Raw genomic sequence first — 21637 nt, 5'->3', positions numbered from 1 at the left:
ATGGCCCATACATTTCTATAGAGAAAAAAACTTGTTATTTCGATCTCGAAATATAAAATATTGGTTAATTCGACCTAGCGAGAACTGGCAATGGGCAAACTACAAGCACGATTGGCCGTGCGTGATGCACCAAAACAGGCCTTTTTTTTAATTACGCATTGGGCAAGTTACAAGCTCGATTGGCCGTGCCTGTCGGCAAAAACGCCTGCTTGCAAATTTTGAAGCGCGCGACGCATTGCAAAGAGAGAGAAAAAGAGAGCACATGTTGAGACACGAGACAAGGCCGGGTCTCAACACAAAACAACCTTTGCAACATCGCTGCAGAGCAGCGAGCGCCGATTGGCTGTTTGTGAGAGAGGGAGGGCCGCTGGCAACATCAATGCGTACAACAGTGACATTTGCCTCTTAGCCGCTGGTGCAGTGCGGTACATTCACCAGCCACCGGTCACCACCGCACCGCACTGAACACGTGAAGGACATACTGCGGCGACTCATCGTAAAAATGTTGGTCCACCACGTCCCATCAAGGTCAAATAAACGGAAGTTGACCGTAGTACAGTACTATTCACCCTAGTTCAAGGCAAAGTTGGCAAAGCCATCACCGCCACCAGCCTGGTAACTGACTTGCTTGCAACCTGAAGTCTGGAGTACAGTCTTCTATGATAGCGACCATACAATTACCGTAGAATACCGTGCATCCGCCCATTCCACGTTAAGCGCCCATTCCCAAATTTGTAAGATCTGAGAAAATACGCACAGTACATTTGTATGTAAAATTTATGACCGGACAAGCGCCCATCCCCCATTTTTTTTGTGATTACCTCCAAAGTTTGAGTGGGCGCTTGCCTGGTATTTTACGGTATGTACTTGTACTTGATTGCTTTGATTTTTTTTTTTTTTTATCGTACAGCTTTGTCAGCACAGTACAAGTGCGGTTGTTATAGTGATTTGGAGCAGTTGCTAAGGGTTAAAAACATGTCAAGTTTAAGGCATGTTTTGGAGACTCAATTCATTAGCATTCAATTCACCTTTAAAGTGCAAACCATAAACGTGGTTTACAGTTCATCAAACTTTTAAGCTTCGCAGGTTTGAAGATTCAACATATGACAAATCTGCAGCAGAATACTTAAGAAAATTGTTGAATTCTTCAATGTAATAAGTTTGCAAGTTAAAATATCTTCTAACCTTTCATAATTCTTAGCTTCATATTTTAACCCCGGGTAAGAAATTAAGCTGCGGCACCTCCAGTTACGAAGTCAAAACCTTGCAGTTTTCTTCTCAGTCTTGTGATCTCAGTATCATTGAGGCTTTAGTTTATATTAAGAAATTTCCCTAACTACACGCAAGTTAAAAGGAGTTCCTGCCATTCTTTCAGTTCACCCTAAAGTTCCCCAGTAATCCCCAAGGTGCACAAACATTTCCTCAATAATTTCCCTAAGACCACTCAAAACTCCCCAAGAATGCCCCACACTTTATATTCCCTTTCCATGAAATAGGCCATGGCACTAAAAAAACGCCAGAGTTACCATAAAATGCAGAGCAAGCATCAACTAAAAATCAGGGAAAAGCTTGAAAAACTGGATAATCATTATGTTACAGAACAAAAAAAGAAAGCCGTTTACAACTCCCTGTAACGCCGAATTAGAGCGCAGCTCTTGAAGAGGAGGAGGGAAAGGTACTGAGGGGAAGGTATACCCCTTCTCCCTCCTCCTCTGTATGGTCAAAGGTCATGCGAGGGGAGGGGGGTCACGTGACCCTCGCACGGTGCATTATGGGACATTTCCCATAATGCACCGCACGGTTACGGCGGCAGTGACGCCGCTCAAGTCGGGAACGGGCTCCCAAGAGCTGCGGTTTAAAATGCAGAAGGGGCATGTGATGGGTGGGCTTCACCACTTTGCACAGGCAAACCTGGAAAAAACGGCCGACATGGAAGTGCACCTTGATTAGTTAGGTGGGCCCAAAAGTCTGGGTTGGGTGTTTGCTGTGTCCTTTGCTTATTTTAAAAATGTTTCAAAGGGAACAGGTAGGCAGTTATTGTGACATGGGCGCATGCTCGGCATTTTACAGTGAACGGTGAAAGACTGTTCATTTTCAGAGTGAGCAGGGTTGAGAGCTCACCTGACGGTGTCTCCCAGGTAGCACCTTGTGAGGGTCGAGGCTAGCAGTCGATCTTGCGCAAAGTCCAGCTGGACCACCCTCGAGTCCAGCTTCATCAGAGTGCTGGGAGGAGACTGGAAGAGGCTCTTTGCCTACATGTGCCAAGCCAAACAATAGCCAATCCATTTGAGTAAATCAGAACCAGCACCAAAGAAGTGACAAGCGTGAAACTGCAACAAAACTGACTCGCAATGATCGTCCTTAGAGGGGCACTCAAGTGGGTTCTGAGATTGTCTATTTATGATGATAACTCAATTTACGGGCTCCCCAAAGTATCCCCAAAAACCTGAAATTACACTCATAGGTGGCCAATTTCTCTACTAAAAATCTAATCAAATATCGGGAGGCGCCCCTCTTTATGCGCCTTGGAGCAGAGACCAAGGGGCGCTGTCAAACGGCAAACAACAGAGCCATATATAGGGGAGAGTTTGGCCAGTTGGTGTGGCCTCGTTCACAGCTGGACTGTGTCAATGACACGCCACGCAAATGCCATGGCCACGCCCATTTCACCATCTTTAGCCCAACCGACGCCGAGGACTTATGCCCGTATGCAGGGATGGGCAAAATACATGCAAATATGTATTGAAATACAAATACAAAATACTTCGTCAAAAATGTATTTAATTAAAAATCTAATTACATTTCCTAAAAAGCATTTAAGTAAAAGATACAAATACAACCAGATGTATTTGGTCTCCTCCAAATACTTTTCCAAATACATTCCTCAAAATTAGCGTCAGCGACTTCAGGGCACCTGCAACGGGTTTCTGGGTATCACATTTTAATTTTGCATCGCACACTCGGGAGTTAGTGTGCAAGGCTCTAGTAAAGTAATAGAATTATAATCACAAAAAAATGTAATCAGCTTGGACGTAATAGTTGAAAAAAGTACAGAGCTTCAAGCAGCTTTTTTTGTCGATCCCATTTTGGTATAGACCAACAAAGACCCGATATGACCAAGACGCGCAGCACTAGCTAGAGATTATTTTATTGTTGCAACTCACACCAGTTACGAAAATCTGGACAACCCGCGCATTTAGAATGTTCCAGGCAAAAACATGGAGGGAAATCAGGCTGGAAAGCATCACAAGTTGTCACAGGCACTTATTTAGCCAGTCTGCCTGTGAACGTCGATTTCGTCACTATTCTTGCCCTGGACTAGCGTCGTAATCACAAAGTCACTAAACGCTTGTGCTTGATTGAGAGACACTGCATTCGGTGCAGAACGTAGTTTTCTTCCTCCTCTGGACAGTGACAATAAATTTGAGGGATGTATTTTCGCCCACAAAATTGAATTTAATTACAATTGTATCTGAAATACCCACTTTTTAGTATTTAAATACACACGTCAAATGCATTACCCAATTTGTAATTAAATACAAATGCAAAATACACAAAGTATTTGAAATACGTATTTCAAATACTTGTATTTGAAATACTGTCCATCCCTGCCCGTATGCTTGGCTCTCAGTTTCCTCCAACGTATGATTGTTTTATTTTGTTTTAAGTCATCCGCTAACAGTATTTGGTCTGTGTCGTGTTTATTCAGGAGCCATATTATTAAGTTAGCACCCGGTTACCTTGTCTGTTCTCCCACCGTACACGCCGTGTCACCAGCCCATTCATACGCTTCGCAAAGATTCGGCGCGTCGCGCAAATTACGCTCGCGTAAGTATTTTGCAATTTTTAGTTCTAGTTGACTCCTCTTGTTATTTTAGCAGTTGGCAATGATAACAACTTTTAATTCGCAGTTGAGGGGTTTACCACAGACTGTTCCGATAAGCGAGCGAGTACGAGAATGCCACCATTGGCCGTATTTTCAAAGAAAATTATCTGCTAGATTGTAAAGCAAGCTTAAGCCCTTCGTCCGAGAGTTTCCCAGAGTTTCGTTTCTTTCTATAATTACATTTCCTCTCATGCGTCAGCATGTCAAACGAGATGGCTTGATTGAAGCGATCCCTATTCCTGATTATAGGATGGCAAGCCGTGCATGCTCACTGAGTGCCTCCACCGAACTCTCTCACCAAGAAAACATCGATCTTGCTCTCCAAACATGTAGAAAGCCGGAAGGTTATAAATAAATAAATAAAATAAATGAAGGTTGTACGAGTTCGCTGGCATTAAAAATGGCGCTGGCACTAACATTTGTCACAACGTTAGAGACGTGTATTTTATAACAGAAGGTTACGAAATAAACATGGAGCGACTCAGCGCCAGGTGGCTCTTTGCCAATGGTAAGCTTGCTCGTTTTAACAGATTTAACTCAATTGATTGGCTGTTCCTAACGAAGCTGACATCTCAACATCTATCGTCATGTTATTACATGAAAATTAATGAAAGACAGAAGGACAACAAAATTAGCTTTTCCATACGAAAAAATAACATTTATTAGAAGGCATCAAATAATAAATTCATTAATTTTATGGTTTGGAGAAGAAAGCAGGGGAAAGAGGAGGACGTCTGTGTCTTATGCTGGAATTATTCACATTACACATTACATGCAAGCTTTCTGTAGCAACTATACTCCCACCTCAAAGAACATAGCAAAAATATTGGTTACTCACGCAGCATTACTAATTTCCCCCTTTATCTAAATATAAAAGATATATGCCAGTTCATTTTAGATTCGACGGATGTTATCTCATCAACATGTACACACTTCAAATGCCAAAAACATAGCTTCTTACTCCGACGACCAAACCTAGTAAGAACTACTTCACGTGGCGTATGAACAATACACAACCTTCTTTTTCTTTGAGGTTGGAAACGCATATAGTTTGCTAGTTTTCGTCGCAGTAGCGACGAAAACTGCATTTTATAGAAAGTTTTAAGATAAAATAAGCATTTTCACCTCACAAAGACGGGAGCCTTCCGTAGGCATCCACAATTGCTGTGCTTGATTTTATTTAACCATATTTTGCTAATTTTTGTTCTTTATATTTCAAAATTATGAATGAAAAAATGAAAACCATGACTGCCATCATTGGAACACCCAATCATAGAACAACCAACCATTTTCTCAAAACAAAACCTAAAAATAAGGGTCTGTGCACAGGATACCATGCAGCCCCTGCAGGCGCGTGCGTTGGGCTGGGGTCGGTAATGGTAAACAGGCCCGCGGCGCTCCCTTGGCATTTTCCATTGCTACGCGGTTGCTAGGCCCGACATCAGTTCTATGGGAGGAGTCTGGGACGAGCAACGGTACGGCGAGAGGTCACCGAGGACAATAGGTATCCAGTACTTCGCCTATATATGGCTCTGGCAAACAATAAATGCTGTGTTACGTGCATAAAAAGAACAATAATAGTAACGTTCGAGATCTCCACGCTTTTACTATTTTCACTGGTCAAATTTTATGGAGGTGGTGGGGACCCAAGGGTGACCCCCCTCTCTCCCCCCCCCCCCCTCCCTCCCCCAAGAGAAAATAGTGCCCTTGTATTTCTTTTGCTGTGAGTTTACTGGACGTCTTGCCACCTAGAACTGGTCGTTTTTATTGACTGAAGTCCAATAAACAGCATGTCAACAAAAACAAGCTTCTAGGAAAAGCACTTGAGTGTCTCTTTTAATTCCACTGTTACTACAAAGATGTAACACAATTAGTTGAGTTTTGCGCAAGGTTCATTACGTACGAATACTAAAAGGTGCAGACGAGGCGCTCGATACGGCGAACATCTGCCGACACGAATGATTGTGGTGAAGAACAAACATTGCTGTGCCGATTTATTACGGCTCAATTAACCAAATATTCCGCTATCCGAGATAGGCAGGGTGGAGAATCATTTGAAAAGTGTGGCATAGCTTCGGTGCATTTGATCCTACTTGCGAGACAAACAGAAACACATCAAGGGGCTCTTCTGGAAGAGCGAGAGGCACCACCTTTGAGGAGGAGATGTTGAGCACCGAGACCTTGCCCGCCCCGTCGGCCGCAAACAGGCGGCTCCCGGCACCGTTCCAGCGCAGGCACGTGACGCAGCTCCCTTTGTGCTCGTACGACAGCTGCAGCCTCTGCGGCTGGCCGCAGCCCGCATTGTGCTCCAGCACCAGCACGTGGCCGCGGCTGCTCCCCCAGAAAACACGCCGGATGATTATACGTACTGTCGACGGACGTCTTGTGAAGACTAGGGCTGTGTGTATAGAGGTGCCTCTGCATAGATCTCACGGTGCTAAAGCAATTCGTGACACGCTGGCTCTCACTGCGGTGCTTAAGCTAGGGACAAGGCTACGCTATTCGATCTGAAGCGGCATTCGCACACCCCTAGTGAAAATGTACTGGCTGTTTGGTCTATCCAGGCGGTCAGAAAATACCTCTAGTTAAAGCTGCAGTCCAAGATATTTTCCCATCAAAAGACGAGAGAGAATAAGCGGAACTCGTTTAATGGGGGACGCTACCCAAGAGGGTTGACTTTTGAACCTTTGGCTCAATATGACTGAAATTTACAGCATATACTGGACGTTGCGAGGAAGAATGCAGTGCAAAGTTTCATCTGTGTACATGAATTATAAATGTAATTATAGTCGTTTTTATGAGGAACACACTGACTTTGTTTAGGAAAACTATTGTTAGAAAACTAATGTAATGCGGAGGGCAAGTTCGTCTGCTTCTTGCGCAGGGGGTAGCGGTGACGTCAGAACGCCGAGCCCTGATTGGCTGATTGCGACCCCCTATCTGAGTGTCGTCTGCTCCTCTGCAACGTTGTCTGCTCGCAACGTCGTCTGCGTCAGTCTCACCTTTCCTGCGACTTTCGGAAGTGCAGAGGCCAGATTCACGAAACGATCTTACGCCAAAAATGTGCGTAAGACAGAACTTAAGATCAAATTCGTATTCACGAAACAAAATTTTCGCAAGTTTTGCGCAGGTTATGACAAAATCCTACGACAGCTCCGAAGCTGTCTTACGCACTTACGATCAACTCAGCATGGCCGACAGCATCGCGGTCGCGACGACCCACGGATGTTTATTTTTCTACGAGCGCTTTTCACGCGTCCCGACTTCAAGCAGCGAGAAAAAAGTAAAAAGTACTTGAAATAGACCACGACGAACAAGAACGCTGGATCCACAAACACCCGGGAAAAGCTCCAACAGCCACGATACCACCGAACTCGACCAAGCGAGCTGCGCAGTTAGGCCTAGCAGGCACTCCGCGACTCGGCGACCGTCTGCCCACGACCGGCTGGCGTGCTGAATGAAATATGCCCGCGCGACCCATGTGAACCCTTCCCGTATTATACTTTGATCGCTGACCTCAATTTTAGATTAAGGGGTCAATTTCTTCCTCTTGTTATCTCCTTGTTTCCCGAGGCAACGGTGACTCTCGCCGGTGAAAAAGCGGTGAATCTCCAACAGACGCAGGAAAGGTAAAGCAGCCATCGCTTTGACTAGCAGATCTAAAGCAGACAACGTTAACTGCGCCAACCCGCCGGCGCCGTTAAAGAATGAGGGGTCTCGCCGCACACGAAAGGAGGGAAAAAGTATTTGGGAGGGAACTTGCGGACACTAACCACCCTCACTCTCGGTTCTTCGCAAACAAACCTCGGCGCCTCGGGACACCTCGCCAGTGAGTCCCTTGACTTCCCTCCTTGATGCGCGTCTGCTAGTTGTTAGACAAAAACAACGTACCGCTCGAGTTATTTCGTCTGCCCTCTCTGAAAGGCGAAGTCGAGCTCGCTCGTAAAGTCCTGCACTTCCGAAAGTCGCAGGAAAGGTAAGACAGTCGCAGACGATGTTGCCAGCAGACGACGTTGCAAAGGAGGAGACGACGCTGAGATAGGGGGTCGCGATCAGCCAATCAGGGCTCGGCGTTTTGACGTCACCGCTACTTCCTTTCTCATGCGCAGAAGACAAAAATGAGCCCACTTGCGAGGCGTATATCCAACGCTTTTCTTCTCCAGATCTGTAGCAGAATGCCTGGAGAGTGCAACTGTGAAAACAAAATTTCCAAAAAGTAATTTATTTTGCACTAACATTGTGGTGAAAAGTCAGATAAATTTTCTCTTTCATGTTGTCGACAAAATCTTAACATATTTTATAAAAAGACATCCAGAAAGTAAAAAAAACAATTCCACAGTTGCATTGCCCATAAAATTTCAGTTAGGAAAAACAAAGAGTGAGCCTTTTCTTCTGTAACAATAACAAACAATAGTTTTCCTAAAGTGAAATTTATGCCAAAAAGTGGAAGGGAGAAAAATGCGTTCAAAGTGCTTCAACCTCTACCTTTTCTTTAGCATTGGTGGACCGAAAATACTTTATAAAAAATTAACTATGCTGTGTAATCTAACGAAACCTTATGGGAATACTCTGTAGATGTTGGTGGATCTAAATGTGGCATTTTTCAAAATCAACTTTTTTTCGCAGAAATTGTTTTTTGTGGGTAGTGTCCCCCCTTAAAGGGGTACTCCGCCGATTTTTGAGCTACCTCAACTAACTATATTTTCTGACTCCCAGGCCTTTACCCGTTCTGGAATGCTATTTAATATCGTGAAATTCATAATAGTTATTGCGAAATCGGCAAATGAAAATGATGCAAAAACAGACATTCAAATATACCCGCCCTTTTCAGGGCCGTGACGTCAGTGGAAGTTCAGCTTGCCAGTCGGGCGAGCAGTCTAAAAAATAGAATATGCCAATTATTTGTTCCGTGCTGGAGCGCGGGGACTGGAGCGAGCTTCCAAGGCATTCATTTGACACCATGAAACTGCTTCAAATCAGTTGGGAACAAATTCTACAGTCCAAAGAGTGAACCCCTGCACTTCCAATGACGTCACTTTTTCATTGTTGCCAGTAGAGACTTTCAGTTTGAAAAACACGGTGAGGACCAAAATTGTAAATTCAATAACTTTGTGAAAAAACATTATTTTGACCTAATATTTGGGATACTATTTTGGCGATGTTGTTTGGCGAGTTTAGCAAAATTTCAAGCAAATCGGGGACCATGAAGAAATCGGCGGAGTACCCCTTTAATGGCCGTGGCGGACACCATACCTTTTTATTTTCACTGCCTCCCGCTTGCACCAAAATCAAGATATGGTGTTCTAAGATTTCTTAAAATATCTAACCTCTGCAAAGCCACATTTTAAAGAGGGCCCCCTTCTGGACAGTCTTAGAATGGAAACTGACCTCATCCCAAGCCAACTGGTTTTACCAAAGTCCAATGTCGCCTGCGATTCTCACGCTTTCTGGTGACAGATCCCTTTGGCGAGTGTTTCTACCGATCTATGCCTTGTTGAAGGCTCCACTGGACAGGATTTTGAATCTGTCCAGACACGACAGAACCCGTTAAGAAAAATTGACTGTACGTTTGGTCATTGTGTCAATAGTGTCTAAATGCGGTAGCTTTATAGGGCCATCATTGGCGAAAAGTGTTTTGAAACTAAATAAATATTTTTTTTTTAAATACCTTTACGTTACTGTGGTGATTATGCAATTCGACCGCACGCAAACACACTGTAGCAACCGTTGGTGGCACTGCAGTGGCCGTCATGGTTCTTGTCGCTGTTTTTGTTGCTCTTGAGAGCGTTGCCGCTGTTTTCTGGTTTGGACGTCTACAGAGCAACGGTTTATGTTCCAAGAAATATGCTACAAAGTCCGTGCAACATAGTCCAAGAGTGCCTCGCAAGAAGACGCAATCGAAGGTGGTCGTTCAAGCTCCTGGTCGTCAGGGCCCTGATCTTGAGGCGGGCGCCCGCGTTTTGGTGGCACTGTGAAGGCCAGGGGCTAAATGGCACGAGCAGAGAGATGCTCGGTTTCGTATAGAAACAGATCATGACACAACATTGTCATTTGTGATGCTGCATGCGCTTCCCTTCAGCACCAGCCGACTACAAAGATTTTGGGCTGAATTTTCTGGGTCACCAAGAGGGGGGCAGCACTCTTTCCTGCCCTTTCCACTTCTCCTCGTTCAACACGCTCTTTCTACACTATCCATTTCTGCTGCCCTCTTTCATGCCATTTTTTGAAGATTGTTTAGCAGTTATGAACTAACCGACTTACACATTTCATGCTTATTTATGCGGCTCCTGAGGTTGGCTAGCACTATACTCTGTTTCATACTTAGCGTGCAATGCTGCCAAAGCTATTGGCGCGAGCGTGTGGCTTCATCTATTGTTTTGTTTGCGCGAGAATGCGTGCAAATGATCAACGAGATCAAGCCCCATGCAGCGCCAGTAGCTTTGACAGCGTTGAACGCTAAGTATGAAACAGAGTATATAAAGCTACCGCTTTAGAACCACTGCCTGCTAGGAGACGGAAACCACAACTTAATATGGTCACAAAGTAGTGGTGCGGGCCAGCTGCTTCCTTGTATACCAGAAAAAGCACCAAAACTAACACAGAGGCAACGAGAGACTGAAACAGAAAAAGGCGCCCCGTCCGCCCCGTCCTGTTTGTGCCTTGTCCCGTCTTGGTTTCTCTCAGCCCTTATTTGTTTTGGTCCTCTTTCTAGTACCTACATGCAAATGGTCATCTGTAACACTTTTACCACCTGGTGAAAGAAGAAAAGAATGTCTTGTGGTTTTTCTGACAAATATATCCTTGTAATCTTTATTAAAAAGCTACCCAAAGTGAATTCATTTTCAGAATACTCAAGTTTTAGTCGTTCCGGCATTCCATTTATTACCTCTAAATAAATTTAAAAGAGCCATTGAGAAAAGGGCACATAAAGGCTACACCAGAACCGACATTCAAATTTTCCTGCACATGCTGCATAACTTACACAAGTTGAGCAGGCATTTTAAAAACGCAATATTTTATGCGCTTTTTTTGTCGGTTTGTTGGCATGAGCTTAACCAATATTTGTTTCACATCATCATGCTTCTTGTAACCTGTCAGAAACAAGCTGTACTGCACCCATATTACAACACTCGATGTCAGCTTTTCAATGTTGCCATTAAAGCCTTTCGGCCTCTAGGACCACATCTAAAACTTTAATTAAACTTTACACACACAAAAAAAAAAAAAAAAAGCTTATTGCGACTTGTTTTTTTTTGGCTACTGGTTCAAATGTGTACGCTAATATGTTGAACCAATTTTGAGACAACTGAATGACAACAAAAATTTTGCTTTAAAGGATTTTACCGAAGTGCAGTGCATGCCATTTCGCATTTTGACAGCCAAGTGCTTAAATTAAAAGCACCGTGCCACTAGTCAGTATTCAGAACCTACTGAGAATCGCCATAATAAAATTTGAACCCTTCTTTCATAGGTAAATTTGAGTATGGCAAACATCTAAGTTTCTTGGTTTTAAATGTGTGTAGCTCAGCAAGGTACAATGGCAACAATCAACGTATGGTGTACAGAAGCATGTTATAATAACAAAGTAAACAAAAAAAGATGGCTGCACTATGGGGACAGACAGAGCCATACCTGGTAGCAAGTGCAAGGATGTTTTCGTCCGGGCAGAGAGCAACCTGTGCAACTGAGCCGCCCTCCTTGAAAGGAAGAGAGACATTCAAAACAATCAAACGTGGAATGCTAACCTAAATTAGCTCAAAGCAATGGCTACATTGGCAATGTGCTCTAAATCAAGGCAACCTAGTGCAATAAGAAAATGCAGAGCTTAATATGTAAGAGATAAAGAAGAATACTTCGAGGATTTTGCAGGTACGATAATGTGCCTCTGGAAAAATTGTGGGAAACACAATACTGTTCTGTACAGTAGACAGAACTGCAAAAGTCCACAAGGCGGTTCAAAATCTATGGTAATTTAAAGTGTCGTTTCTTTCAAAGGCTTCTTTAGTTTTGTCAGGTTTGTGGGCACTCAATGATGGATGAAAAAAAACCTTCTTAGGGTGTGGTGAATGGTGTGGCGAATGGGCAAACTGCATCCCCCCAAGAAAAACATACCAACCTTGTTAGCAACTGTTCCGACGTAGGAAGAAGTGTCTCGTTGAAACATGAAGACATCCCCACTCGTGGCTCCCAGAGCAAGGTAGTGCTTTGAAACGTCAAAGCAGACATACTAAAGAGAAAAAAGGAATAAACAAAAGGAAGACATTACTCCCAATGCTGCAAAACAGAAAAACAACCAAAGAGGTAAGCTTTAATCAAACCAACGTTCAACCAAAAGTGCCACAAAATGATTCTTTATCCTTGACACAAATAATACTCAGAATTAATACTCAATGCATAGCAGCCACAGAAATCATACTTATTTTTCATACCCCACTCCAGTTTTTGTGTTATTGCTGAAAAAAGATTGGGACATGTATCCTCCCTCAACTTTGTCAGGCATTGGAGGATAAAATGTCTTCAGGAAACCACACTCTATCAGAGGCCATCCATACTTTGCTTCACGTCCACCTATGCGATGCTTATGTGATAAGGGCAAATAAAACAGAAAATAAAATAAAAATAAAAGAGGTTCAGAGGATAACACGCAGCTGTCTCTTAGCCTCACATTTCATTTCAAAGTAAACACATACTACCATGCCTGTTTTTCTATGCATCACATCCACACAAGTTCCTTTTAAGACAGCAGACATAATGGGGGATTTTGGGGGTCTGCATCCAGAGCACCAAGGAAGGCAAACTTTTATACCATGAAACAAGCGATTCCGAGTTTCCAAAGGCGACTATATAAAACATTGTATTGGGAAGTAGAACCTTTACCTGTCAAAGTTACAAAACACAATATTTAAAAGCAATAGCGTGAATATGACCTCTGAAACGTTGTATACTTGATTTACCTCGATCCCATGGATCGAGGTAAATCGCAGAATGTGTTGGTTTTGTTCGCTTTCCCCAATCTTCTGCAGCTCTTTAAAATACTTTTCGTGACATCAAATTATGTGATACGGTCATATCGTATGGTCCCGCAAAGTAAAAATCGCTTCACAAGTCTTTCCCTTGGCGGTGTAAGTCAGGCTCAGAATCTTGGGGTCCTGAATTCAATTCTGGTTGGGGGACGTCTGAAATTTCATTCGTTATCTTTAGTTAGGTGTTCTTTTGTGGAGATTTTCCCCCACAATCCACGTCGCAACATTTCACGACGGTCTTCCGTAGCAGCTTCCTGTGGCGTTCTGTCACACTTTCCTTAAGGATATCAATCCTACACACAGTTTGTATTAAAAGACACAAATCTCTTAAAACTGTGTTATGGTCTATAAGTGACTAGCTCCACGTAAGAGTAACACATAACATGGTGCCCGGAAAGCGTCTCCGACTGCTGGGTTTACAGAGCCCCAAAAAGTGGTTCTTCGATTTCCGATCAACGACGTCGCAAGAGCGTCGCATTATCGCTGGCCACGATCCTGGTAACGCCACAGCGGCATACCTGCCAACCTGTGGACTTCCAAATTCGTAAAAGCTCCGCAGCCGCGGCGGCGAGGGGGGGGGGTGGTGGTGACGCAAAGCGATGTGCAGCTTAAAGCCTGGCCAGCGTGCGAAACGCTTGCATCACATGTGCTTGTGCTACAGAATCCAAACTTCTCTCGCTTTTTGGGCGGCACGAAGCACGGAAATTTCGACGTGTAGGACTTAAGGAACACCTGAGAGAGATTTTGGGGGTTTATGGCGCAATAGCTACGAGGCCATCTGCGCCAAACTAATTGAAGGTTTGTACTATAAAACAGGTTTTACAAAACGGCTAACCAAAAAGCTATAATCGGTATAAAAGGCCAATACTACCAAGAAATTCTATTACTCGTTCAAAAGAGACCAGAGGATTCTCTCCCAGAAAGAGAGCAGGATGAAATGGGATATGATGTTGAAAAAATTCAGGGAAATGAATGCGGCGCTTGGGCTCAAGACCAGGGCACAACCACAAGATATGCAAAACAGTGAGCCTATCACCACACTGATCGCAGACTGGTGGATCTTCTCCCGAAAGCAGATGCCTATGGGTTACAAAAGAGTGTCCGATTCTCAGACGGCACAACAACGTTTCATGGAGTCGGCTCTTGCATGAAGAGCTTTCCCAAACTCCCAAAGCCGGTTTGGTAACATGAAGCTTGTTACCACACTCCATGTCCCATTCCAATTGCCAAGAATGAAGAATTGAGGACTTTACCAAGGGCTTAATATCTTGATAGGGTAAACAGGACAGAGATTGTGGAAGGTTACCGGCAGACCCTGCAAGCTTGTCGGCTTCTTCATTGCCATGTATGCCAATGTGACTGGGTACCCAACAAAATTTTATATTTTGACCTCCATGCAAAGCAGTGTTAAGTTTATATTGAATCTGTTGTACAAGCATATTTTTAGTGTCTTTAAGAGAGCAAACTGCAAGAATCACACTTTGAGAGTCAACAAACAGGACCGCCCTCAGTATTTTCCTATTGATAATGCATTCGATCGCCATTGATACCGCATAGAGTTCCGCCGTAAAAATGCTGGCAACACAATCGAGTCGTTGAACCTTGGAAAAGCGTTCTGAATACACAGCGCAACCGACAAAAGAAGAAGTCTTGGCACCATCTGTATAAACATGAAGATAACCATCATACTTAGTTTGCAGTTCACCAAACTCTTGCATAATTACAGCTTGGGAAATGCCGTGCTTGTTGAACTTCGCAAGAGACCAGTCAGATTCAACTCGCTGTGCTTTCCAAGGTGGAATACCGTTGACTTTCCTAATGAGGCCGACCTGGCCCAGAGGAAGGTGCAGAGAAGTGCGAAGATGTTCAATACGGAAGCTTAACGGAGTCACAATGCTTGGTTTATTTTCAAAAAGGCGAAAGAACCTTGACCTTGTAAGTGAAGAGTATGTCGGATGCTGGGGGTCGGCCAGAATCTTATAAGCATATGTTAGACTAAGATATGTACGTCGTTTGTTCAGGGACAGCTCATTGGATTCTGCATACAAACTGAGGACGGGCGATGTTCGAAAGGCTCCTGTTGCCAGTCGCAAGCCGAGATGGTGAACTGGGTCCAACATTTTAAGGGCAGAAGGCCGAGCCGATCCATACACTATTGCACCGTAGTCAAGACCGGATCGTACAAGGGCGTTGTATAACTGCAGGATACATTTTCTATCAGACCCCCAAGACTTGTGAGATAAAACTTTCAAAAGGTTTGTGGACTGAAGGCATTTTTGCTTCAGAGCTTTAAGGTGGGAAATAAAGTTAAGCTTTTTATCAAATATTACACCAAGAAACCGGTGCTCCTTTTTAACTGGAATAGGTGTTCCATTTAATTTCAGGGAGGGATCCAAAGACAGCCCGCGTCGCAAAGAAAAAGGAACACAGACCGTTTTTGAAGCAGAGAACTTGAACCCATTTTCGTCGGCCCACTTGGACAATTTGTTTATGGCTAACTGCAACTGGCGCTCACAACTAGAAAGGTTACAGGACGATGATGAAATCTGTATATCATCAGCATAAAGAGAATACGAAATAGATGGTGGCAGCAGTCGTGCGAGTGAATTCATTGTCAGCAAAAACAAAGTCACACTTAAAACACCCCCTTGAGGGACTCCATTTTCTTGAACAAAGGAGTCAGATAGGGCTGAGCCGAGACGAACTTGGAAAGTCCTGTCTGTCAGATATTCCTTTATGCTTCGTAGCATACGGCCCCGGATATTACAGGCATACAGGTTTCGGAGAATCCCATACCTCCATGCTGTGTCATACGCCCTTTCTAAGTCGAAAAAAACCGCAACACAGTGCTGCCTGTTTACAAATGCCTCACGTATCACAGTCTCCAGGCGAACTAAGTGGTCAAGGGTAGATCGACCTTGGCGAAATCCACATTGATTGTTATCAAAGACCCTCTGGCTTTCTAACATGTAGACCAGTCGCCTGTTTATAAGCCTTTCATATGTTTTCCCAAGGCAGCTTGTGAGTGCAATTGGGCGATAGCTTGATGGTTGTGAGGGATCTTTGTTAGGCTTTAGGAGGGGGATGATATGTGCGTGTTTCCAAGCCTGAGGGAAACATGCCTTTTCCCACAAAAGATTAAAAAACAGGAGAAGGTTTTCAAGGGATTCTGTAGAAAGGCGGCGCAGCATTTCATAATGGATTCCATCGGGACCAGGGGCAGAGAGCTTTCTCACATTAAGAGCCATCTCAAGCTCGCATCGCGTAAATGGTTGGTTATACGATGCCGAGTTTCCTCCTGACATGACAAGCTTTTGTCGTTCCGCACGAACTTTTAACTGTCCGAAGGAAACACTGTAGTTGGCCGAACTGGATGAATTATAAAAATGTTCCCCGAGTATGTTACCAATATCTTTTAGAGACGAAGAAGGAGCATTAAACGTTGGAATGGCAAAGCACCTGTAATCCCCATTTACTTTCCTGTATCTGTCCCAGGCCTCCTTGGCTGGGACAAAGCTGGTTAAAGAAGAGAGATACTTCATCCACGACTTCCGCTTTGCCTGCTTCCTAGTCCAACGAGCCTTGGCTTTTCGTCGCTTGAACTCAACAAGGTTGCTTGAAGTGGGGTACCTGCGAAATCTGCCCCACGCCCTATTTTGGTCCGCCCGGGTTGTGGCACACTCCTTATTCCACCAAGGTTTACATTTTTTGGGTATATTACCAGATGTTTGGGGAATGGACTGCTGAGCAGCCTTTAGTATCTGCTCAGTAACATAAAGTGTAGCGTTCTCAGGGGACATAGACGAAAGAAGCGAAGGATCCAAAGTGGAGTGAAGATTAAAAAGTGCCCAGTCTGCCTTGTCTAACTTCCACCTAGGAACCCGCTTTAAAAGATTAGGCAATGGAACGGTACTTTCTAAAACAACTGGATAATGATCACTTCCAAAAGGGTTATGGAGAACCTTCCATGAAAAGCAAGGAAGTAATGAAGGTGAAGCGATAGAAAGATCAATAGATGTGAATGTGTTGTGTGCCGCACTAAAAAAAGTTGGCTCTCTCCCGTTAAGAAGGCACAGCCCAGAAGACAATAAAAGACGTTCAATTACACCACCACGGGAGTCCTGACGGGTACTACCCCACATGGGATGATGAGCGTTAAAATCACCTAAAATTAAAAACGGTTGAGGAAGCTGTCCAACAAGTCCCTGCAGCTCTTGAAGATTTAAAGGAACATTTGGCGGTAAGTATAAAGAAACAAGCGTTACAAGGCGGTCCACGAGGAGACGCACTGCAACTGCCTCCAGATGTGTGCGGAGTGGGACTTGAGAGCAAGCGACTCCACTCTGCACAACTACTGCAACGCCACCTGAAGGAGTGGAAGCGGGACGGTCTTTCCTGAAAACCTGATGGCGCCTTAAAATGTTAAAAGAATTAGAGTGAAGATGGGTTTCTTGCAAGGCAAGAGCGATGGGTCGAAGCTCATCCATGAAATGATTGACATCATCAATATTTCTTAAAATACCGCGACAGTTCCATTGCATAAAATGTAACTTCGTCATCTATTAAAAAAGTGTGTAAATATGTAAATATAAGAAGATAAAACCTGGTAAAATAAATAAAGCTATGGAGAGCCAACTTGAGCTAGGTGGAATATGTGACCACAATACGGCAGCTATTGGGGTCATCACTTGGGCGCTACTACAGGTTGTTTCTTTTTAGATTTACGAGAAGCTGTCTCCCATTCCATACCATCCTGGTCGGACCCAGGAGTAGACTGACTGTCAGCATCAGTTGGTATCTCCATGTCCTGCGAAGTGTCCGATGGATGGAGTATGACGGAGCTGGTCCGGCCTGGTACGCGCGGGGGAAAACCCCGGCCACGACCGGATGGAGGAGTGGCGGACGAACTGGGCGAGGGGTCACCCAAGTTCGTCTTGACACCTCCTTTCACAGGAGCTGCATGGGTACCATGCTGCTCCTTCAGTAGGGGGACCCTCTCCACCGAGCAGGAGCGAGAAGCTCGCTCCTCCCTAGGAGGGGACCTAGGAGAGGGGGAAGGCGCGGCTGCTGCCGGCCTGTCCTTGGATGGAGGGGCAGCACGCGTGCCACCACCAGGGGCTGGAGGAAGCTGCTGCTGCCCCTGTCGAGGAGCTGGGGCCCTGAGGTCGGCCGCCAAGGTCTCGGGAGAGACCTGCGTGGCCCTCGACTCCGAGCGTGGTGCAGGGCCCCTGCGCACCACGTCGGCAAAACTCCCCTTTGACACAAAGGAGAAACGTTTTTTCGCTTCCGAATACGAAATGTTCTCCTTCACTTTAATGGCAAGGGTGTCTTTCTCTTGTTTCCACGAGGGACAGGTACGATAGTAAGCGGGGTGTGGTCCACCGCAATTAACACAGTGGGCCACAGCCTCCTCACAAATGTCAGAAACATGGCCCTGACTGCCACACTTTGCACATGTCTCCTTCCCTCGGCAGCTGCGTGCTCCGTGACCAAAACGTTGGCAACGGAAGCACCGCTGGGGGTTGGGGACGTAAGGGCGAATGCGGCAGTTCAGGTATCCTGCCTTGACGGTCTCTGGGAGTGTGTGCTTTTCAAAGGTCAGGATAACATGTTTCGAAGGAACCTGTTCACCATTTTTCCGAAACATTATGCGTTTAACAGCGACAACGCCGGAACTTTTAAGTCCCTCGAGAAGTTCTTCTTCGCTTGTGTCCAGAAAGTCGTCTTCAGAGAGGACTCCACGAATGGTGTTAAGTGTGCGGTGAGGACTCACCGACACCTTCACATCAACAATGGTGGTGAGGTTGAGGAGTGCTTCGCTTTGCTTTTTTGTGTTTACCTCCACAAGGAGGTCTCCAGAATACAGTTTTTTTGCCTTGTAGGAAAACCCTACAAGGTGCTCTAGAACTTTGGCTACAATGAAGGGTGACATCTTTGCAACTGTCTTGTGTTCATCAAGAGAGTGAACAACAAAAAACTTTGTGAAGGATTCTACCTCGGGATCTTTGTCAATGGTTTTGTGTTCAAGGCAACGCCTTTTAAGGGCGTGCCCTGAACGGGGTTTAGAGGGGTGGGGCGCCATAGAAGGGCAAAGAATGTTCGGAATCCGCGGTGCACCGCCCACCACCGAGCCCAACAAGGGGTTAGGTAACGCACCATAACAAGATGAGCTTGGCTGGAGACGTTACACTAACAGTGCTGCCGGGAAACTATACCCAAGTGTGGGTCAAGACAGAGGTCTATTGCCACCCAAGGTTAGCCCTTGCCGCCAAAGAGGGGTGAAAAAGGAGTAAGATAAATGAGAGAGAAGTAAAAGAAACAGGAAAGGTAAAGGTGAAAGATTGGAGGGGATAGTAGAAGAAAGGCGACTAGACTGAATCATCCTGGCCGGGCCTTACCAGGACTCCCGTCTACGAGAAGCGGGGGCCGAAGTGGTGTATTGCCTCACCCGGGGGGCCCCGAAGGGTCCAAACCTACCCCGGGCTTGGCTCAACCACCAGGATGCCCTTTTCCCCGGACACGGGAAAGCCACGCACAGCCAGACGTGGGCGGGCGAACCCGCATGGCTCGGGGTCCGTGGAGACGCCACTCTCCAAACACCTGCTTTCACAGGTGCCCCCTGCGGGGAAGGAACACCTGAAAGTACCTCGTTTGAGGTTTGGAGTTCGGCATTGCGCCGCGAAGCCACAGTGACCAGGAGAATGCTACAGTTACACGTGCAACAAACACAGACGCCATACTTCTCGCCTCGAAACTGGCCGAAGCAACGAGGCCCAACAACGTCTGAACACGCCGAACCAACGTGCACCTGTGCACCGCCGAACACACGAACAAAGGCTTTGAGCTTTGGATTGGCTTTCGATCCGTGGCCACCGGATAGACTGATAGTAAAAACCACGACGCTGCTGTGGACGGTCCTTATCGTCCTCTTGTGGCGGTGCAAGATACCGCCAACAACGGAGTTACAAAAACGACAAAAAAAAAATAAATAAATAAAAATAAATAAAAAAAAAATTAAAAAATTAAAAAAAAAAAAGTTTTTCGTAAGATTTGAAGCAAGATTCGTAAAATCGTAAAATCACTCCCAATTCGTACATTTTACGAAAAATTCGGAAGAGTTGGCAGGTATGCAGCGGTAATGGCGGATGCCTTTCGTGCTACAGGTTGCCCTCCAGGTTGACAGTTCACTGAAGCTTCAAGAGCGACACTCACGTTCACTCATCCTTTTTGCCGGGACTTGTAGCACCAATCGCTGGGATCGCGACATCCGACAAGATGGTACGTCGGCTTCTGCGAGGTCCTCTGTTGCCACTTCAGAACCACTTTTGATGTATGGGCGGGATAGGTGGCTAGGCAGATCAGTCAAAGACGCATCCCAAGCACCATGTGCATGTGCAGAGTGCAAGTCGTCTGCTTATTGTGAAGGAGTTCCAGTGGCACCAAATTACGCCGAGCTCCGATTGGCTTTGATTAAAAGGATAGTGGGTAGTCCTCAATGTTACATGCCTTGAGGTCTAACCGCAATTTCTTTCAATCAGCCAGTAAAAGCTCGGCGTTCTGACACCATCACAACCTCTGTGTGAGAAGCAGACAAATTTGCGCTCCGCAGTGACCCCAGGAAACCCTCGACCTACCTTCACTCTTGTTGTGTTCCTGATGGGCACGAGAATTCCATCCAACAACTGCAACTCCGCGAGAATGAATTGCGGATGTAGAGCGGAGCCGGCTTCGGCCATGGGCGGTTGAAATCGCCTTGCAAGCCGAGCCCCGTTCTAGCAGACGGGTGTCCCAACATGGCTGCTCGTTCCTGGCGGCACTCTAGGGAGCATGACTGCTCGGCACTTTCCCTAGGAACGAAGAGAAATTTTTTGTAGGGGCAAGCTTAACGTTCTATGTAAACAGGTGCCTTATTAGAAAGAGTGCGGGCTTTCAAATGTTTTAAAGATCAATCGCAGGGCAGCGCAGGTGGTGTGCTTAATGCATGTATTTGATTGCAACCCAACACACTAATTAAAAATCCCAACTTTAAAAATTGAAAAAAAAAATTTTTGTGTTGGCACACTGCCGAATGAAAATGAAACTCAAGCCCACTTTATAGATCGCCTAGAGTAAGTACCTTTGTCTTCGTAACTTTTTCTGCTTTTTGCACCAAAATTCCTTTTATAGTACCAATTGCCCTAGCCTCGCGACGATTCCTGATGCCATCCATTTGTCGAGGTTGATGCAATCTTAAAGGCATCAAATTTTTAGCTGGATTCTTTTACTGTAAATAATCCACATGGCATCACTAGTCATGGAACACAATATAGAAGATGCCGAAGCACTGTAAATGGTTTAATATGGCATTATTGGATTCGGCTTTGATTGCTGGAAGCCGGAACCTTATGATGACCTCACAGACCAGGGAGCATAACTACGGCAGCAGTCACATGATCCCAAAAGTTTGTGATATTGGGACACAGTAAATAGGAAGAGCACCCGTCCCGCGACTCAAGGGGCTGTCCCGCTTTCTGGGCTTGTGTCCCGCGTCCCGAAAAAAATACCAAAAATTTGCAAAATGCCCTGCATTTCACACTGTCGTAAAATTCACTATGCAACTCACTGCCCTGCAGAACAATGGGGCGCGAGGGAAGAGCCGATATCACTGTTAATCGTGTGCACAGGCGCAGACTACGGGGTGGGGGTGGGGGATAGGGGGCTTGATTCCCCCCTCCAAAATATCACAGAA

At 45.3% G+C, this 21637-nt stretch overlaps 1 protein-coding gene across 1 annotated transcript in view; it reads right to left on the bottom strand.

Moving 5' to 3' along the window:
* The window catches only part of LOC120836177, a 77950-nt gene extending 57305 nt beyond the window's left edge, over positions 1-20645 (bottom strand). Inside the window, exons 1-5 of the mRNA XM_040222056.3 lie at positions 20544-20645; positions 12003-12113; positions 11519-11583; positions 6037-6217; positions 2122-2252 (exon numbers count right to left, since the gene is read on the bottom strand). Coding sequence (XP_040077990.1) covers positions 2122-2252; positions 6037-6217; positions 11519-11583; positions 12003-12113; positions 20544-20645 — 590 coding nt within the window. The remainder of the gene's footprint in view (positions 1-2121; positions 2253-6036; positions 6218-11518; positions 11584-12002; positions 12114-20543) is intronic.
* Between the last annotated feature and the right edge of the window lie 992 nt (positions 20646-21637).

The sequence above is a fragment of the Ixodes scapularis genome, unplaced genomic scaffold (genome assembly GCF_016920785.2).
Source record: "Ixodes scapularis isolate PalLabHiFi unplaced genomic scaffold, ASM1692078v2 PGA_scaffold0__279_contigs__length_252992795, whole genome shotgun sequence".
Taxonomy (NCBI): domain Eukaryota; kingdom Metazoa; phylum Arthropoda; class Arachnida; order Ixodida; family Ixodidae; genus Ixodes; species Ixodes scapularis.
The sequence above is the reverse complement of the archived record's forward strand: the minus strand, read 5'-3'. Positions and strand labels throughout refer to the sequence as shown.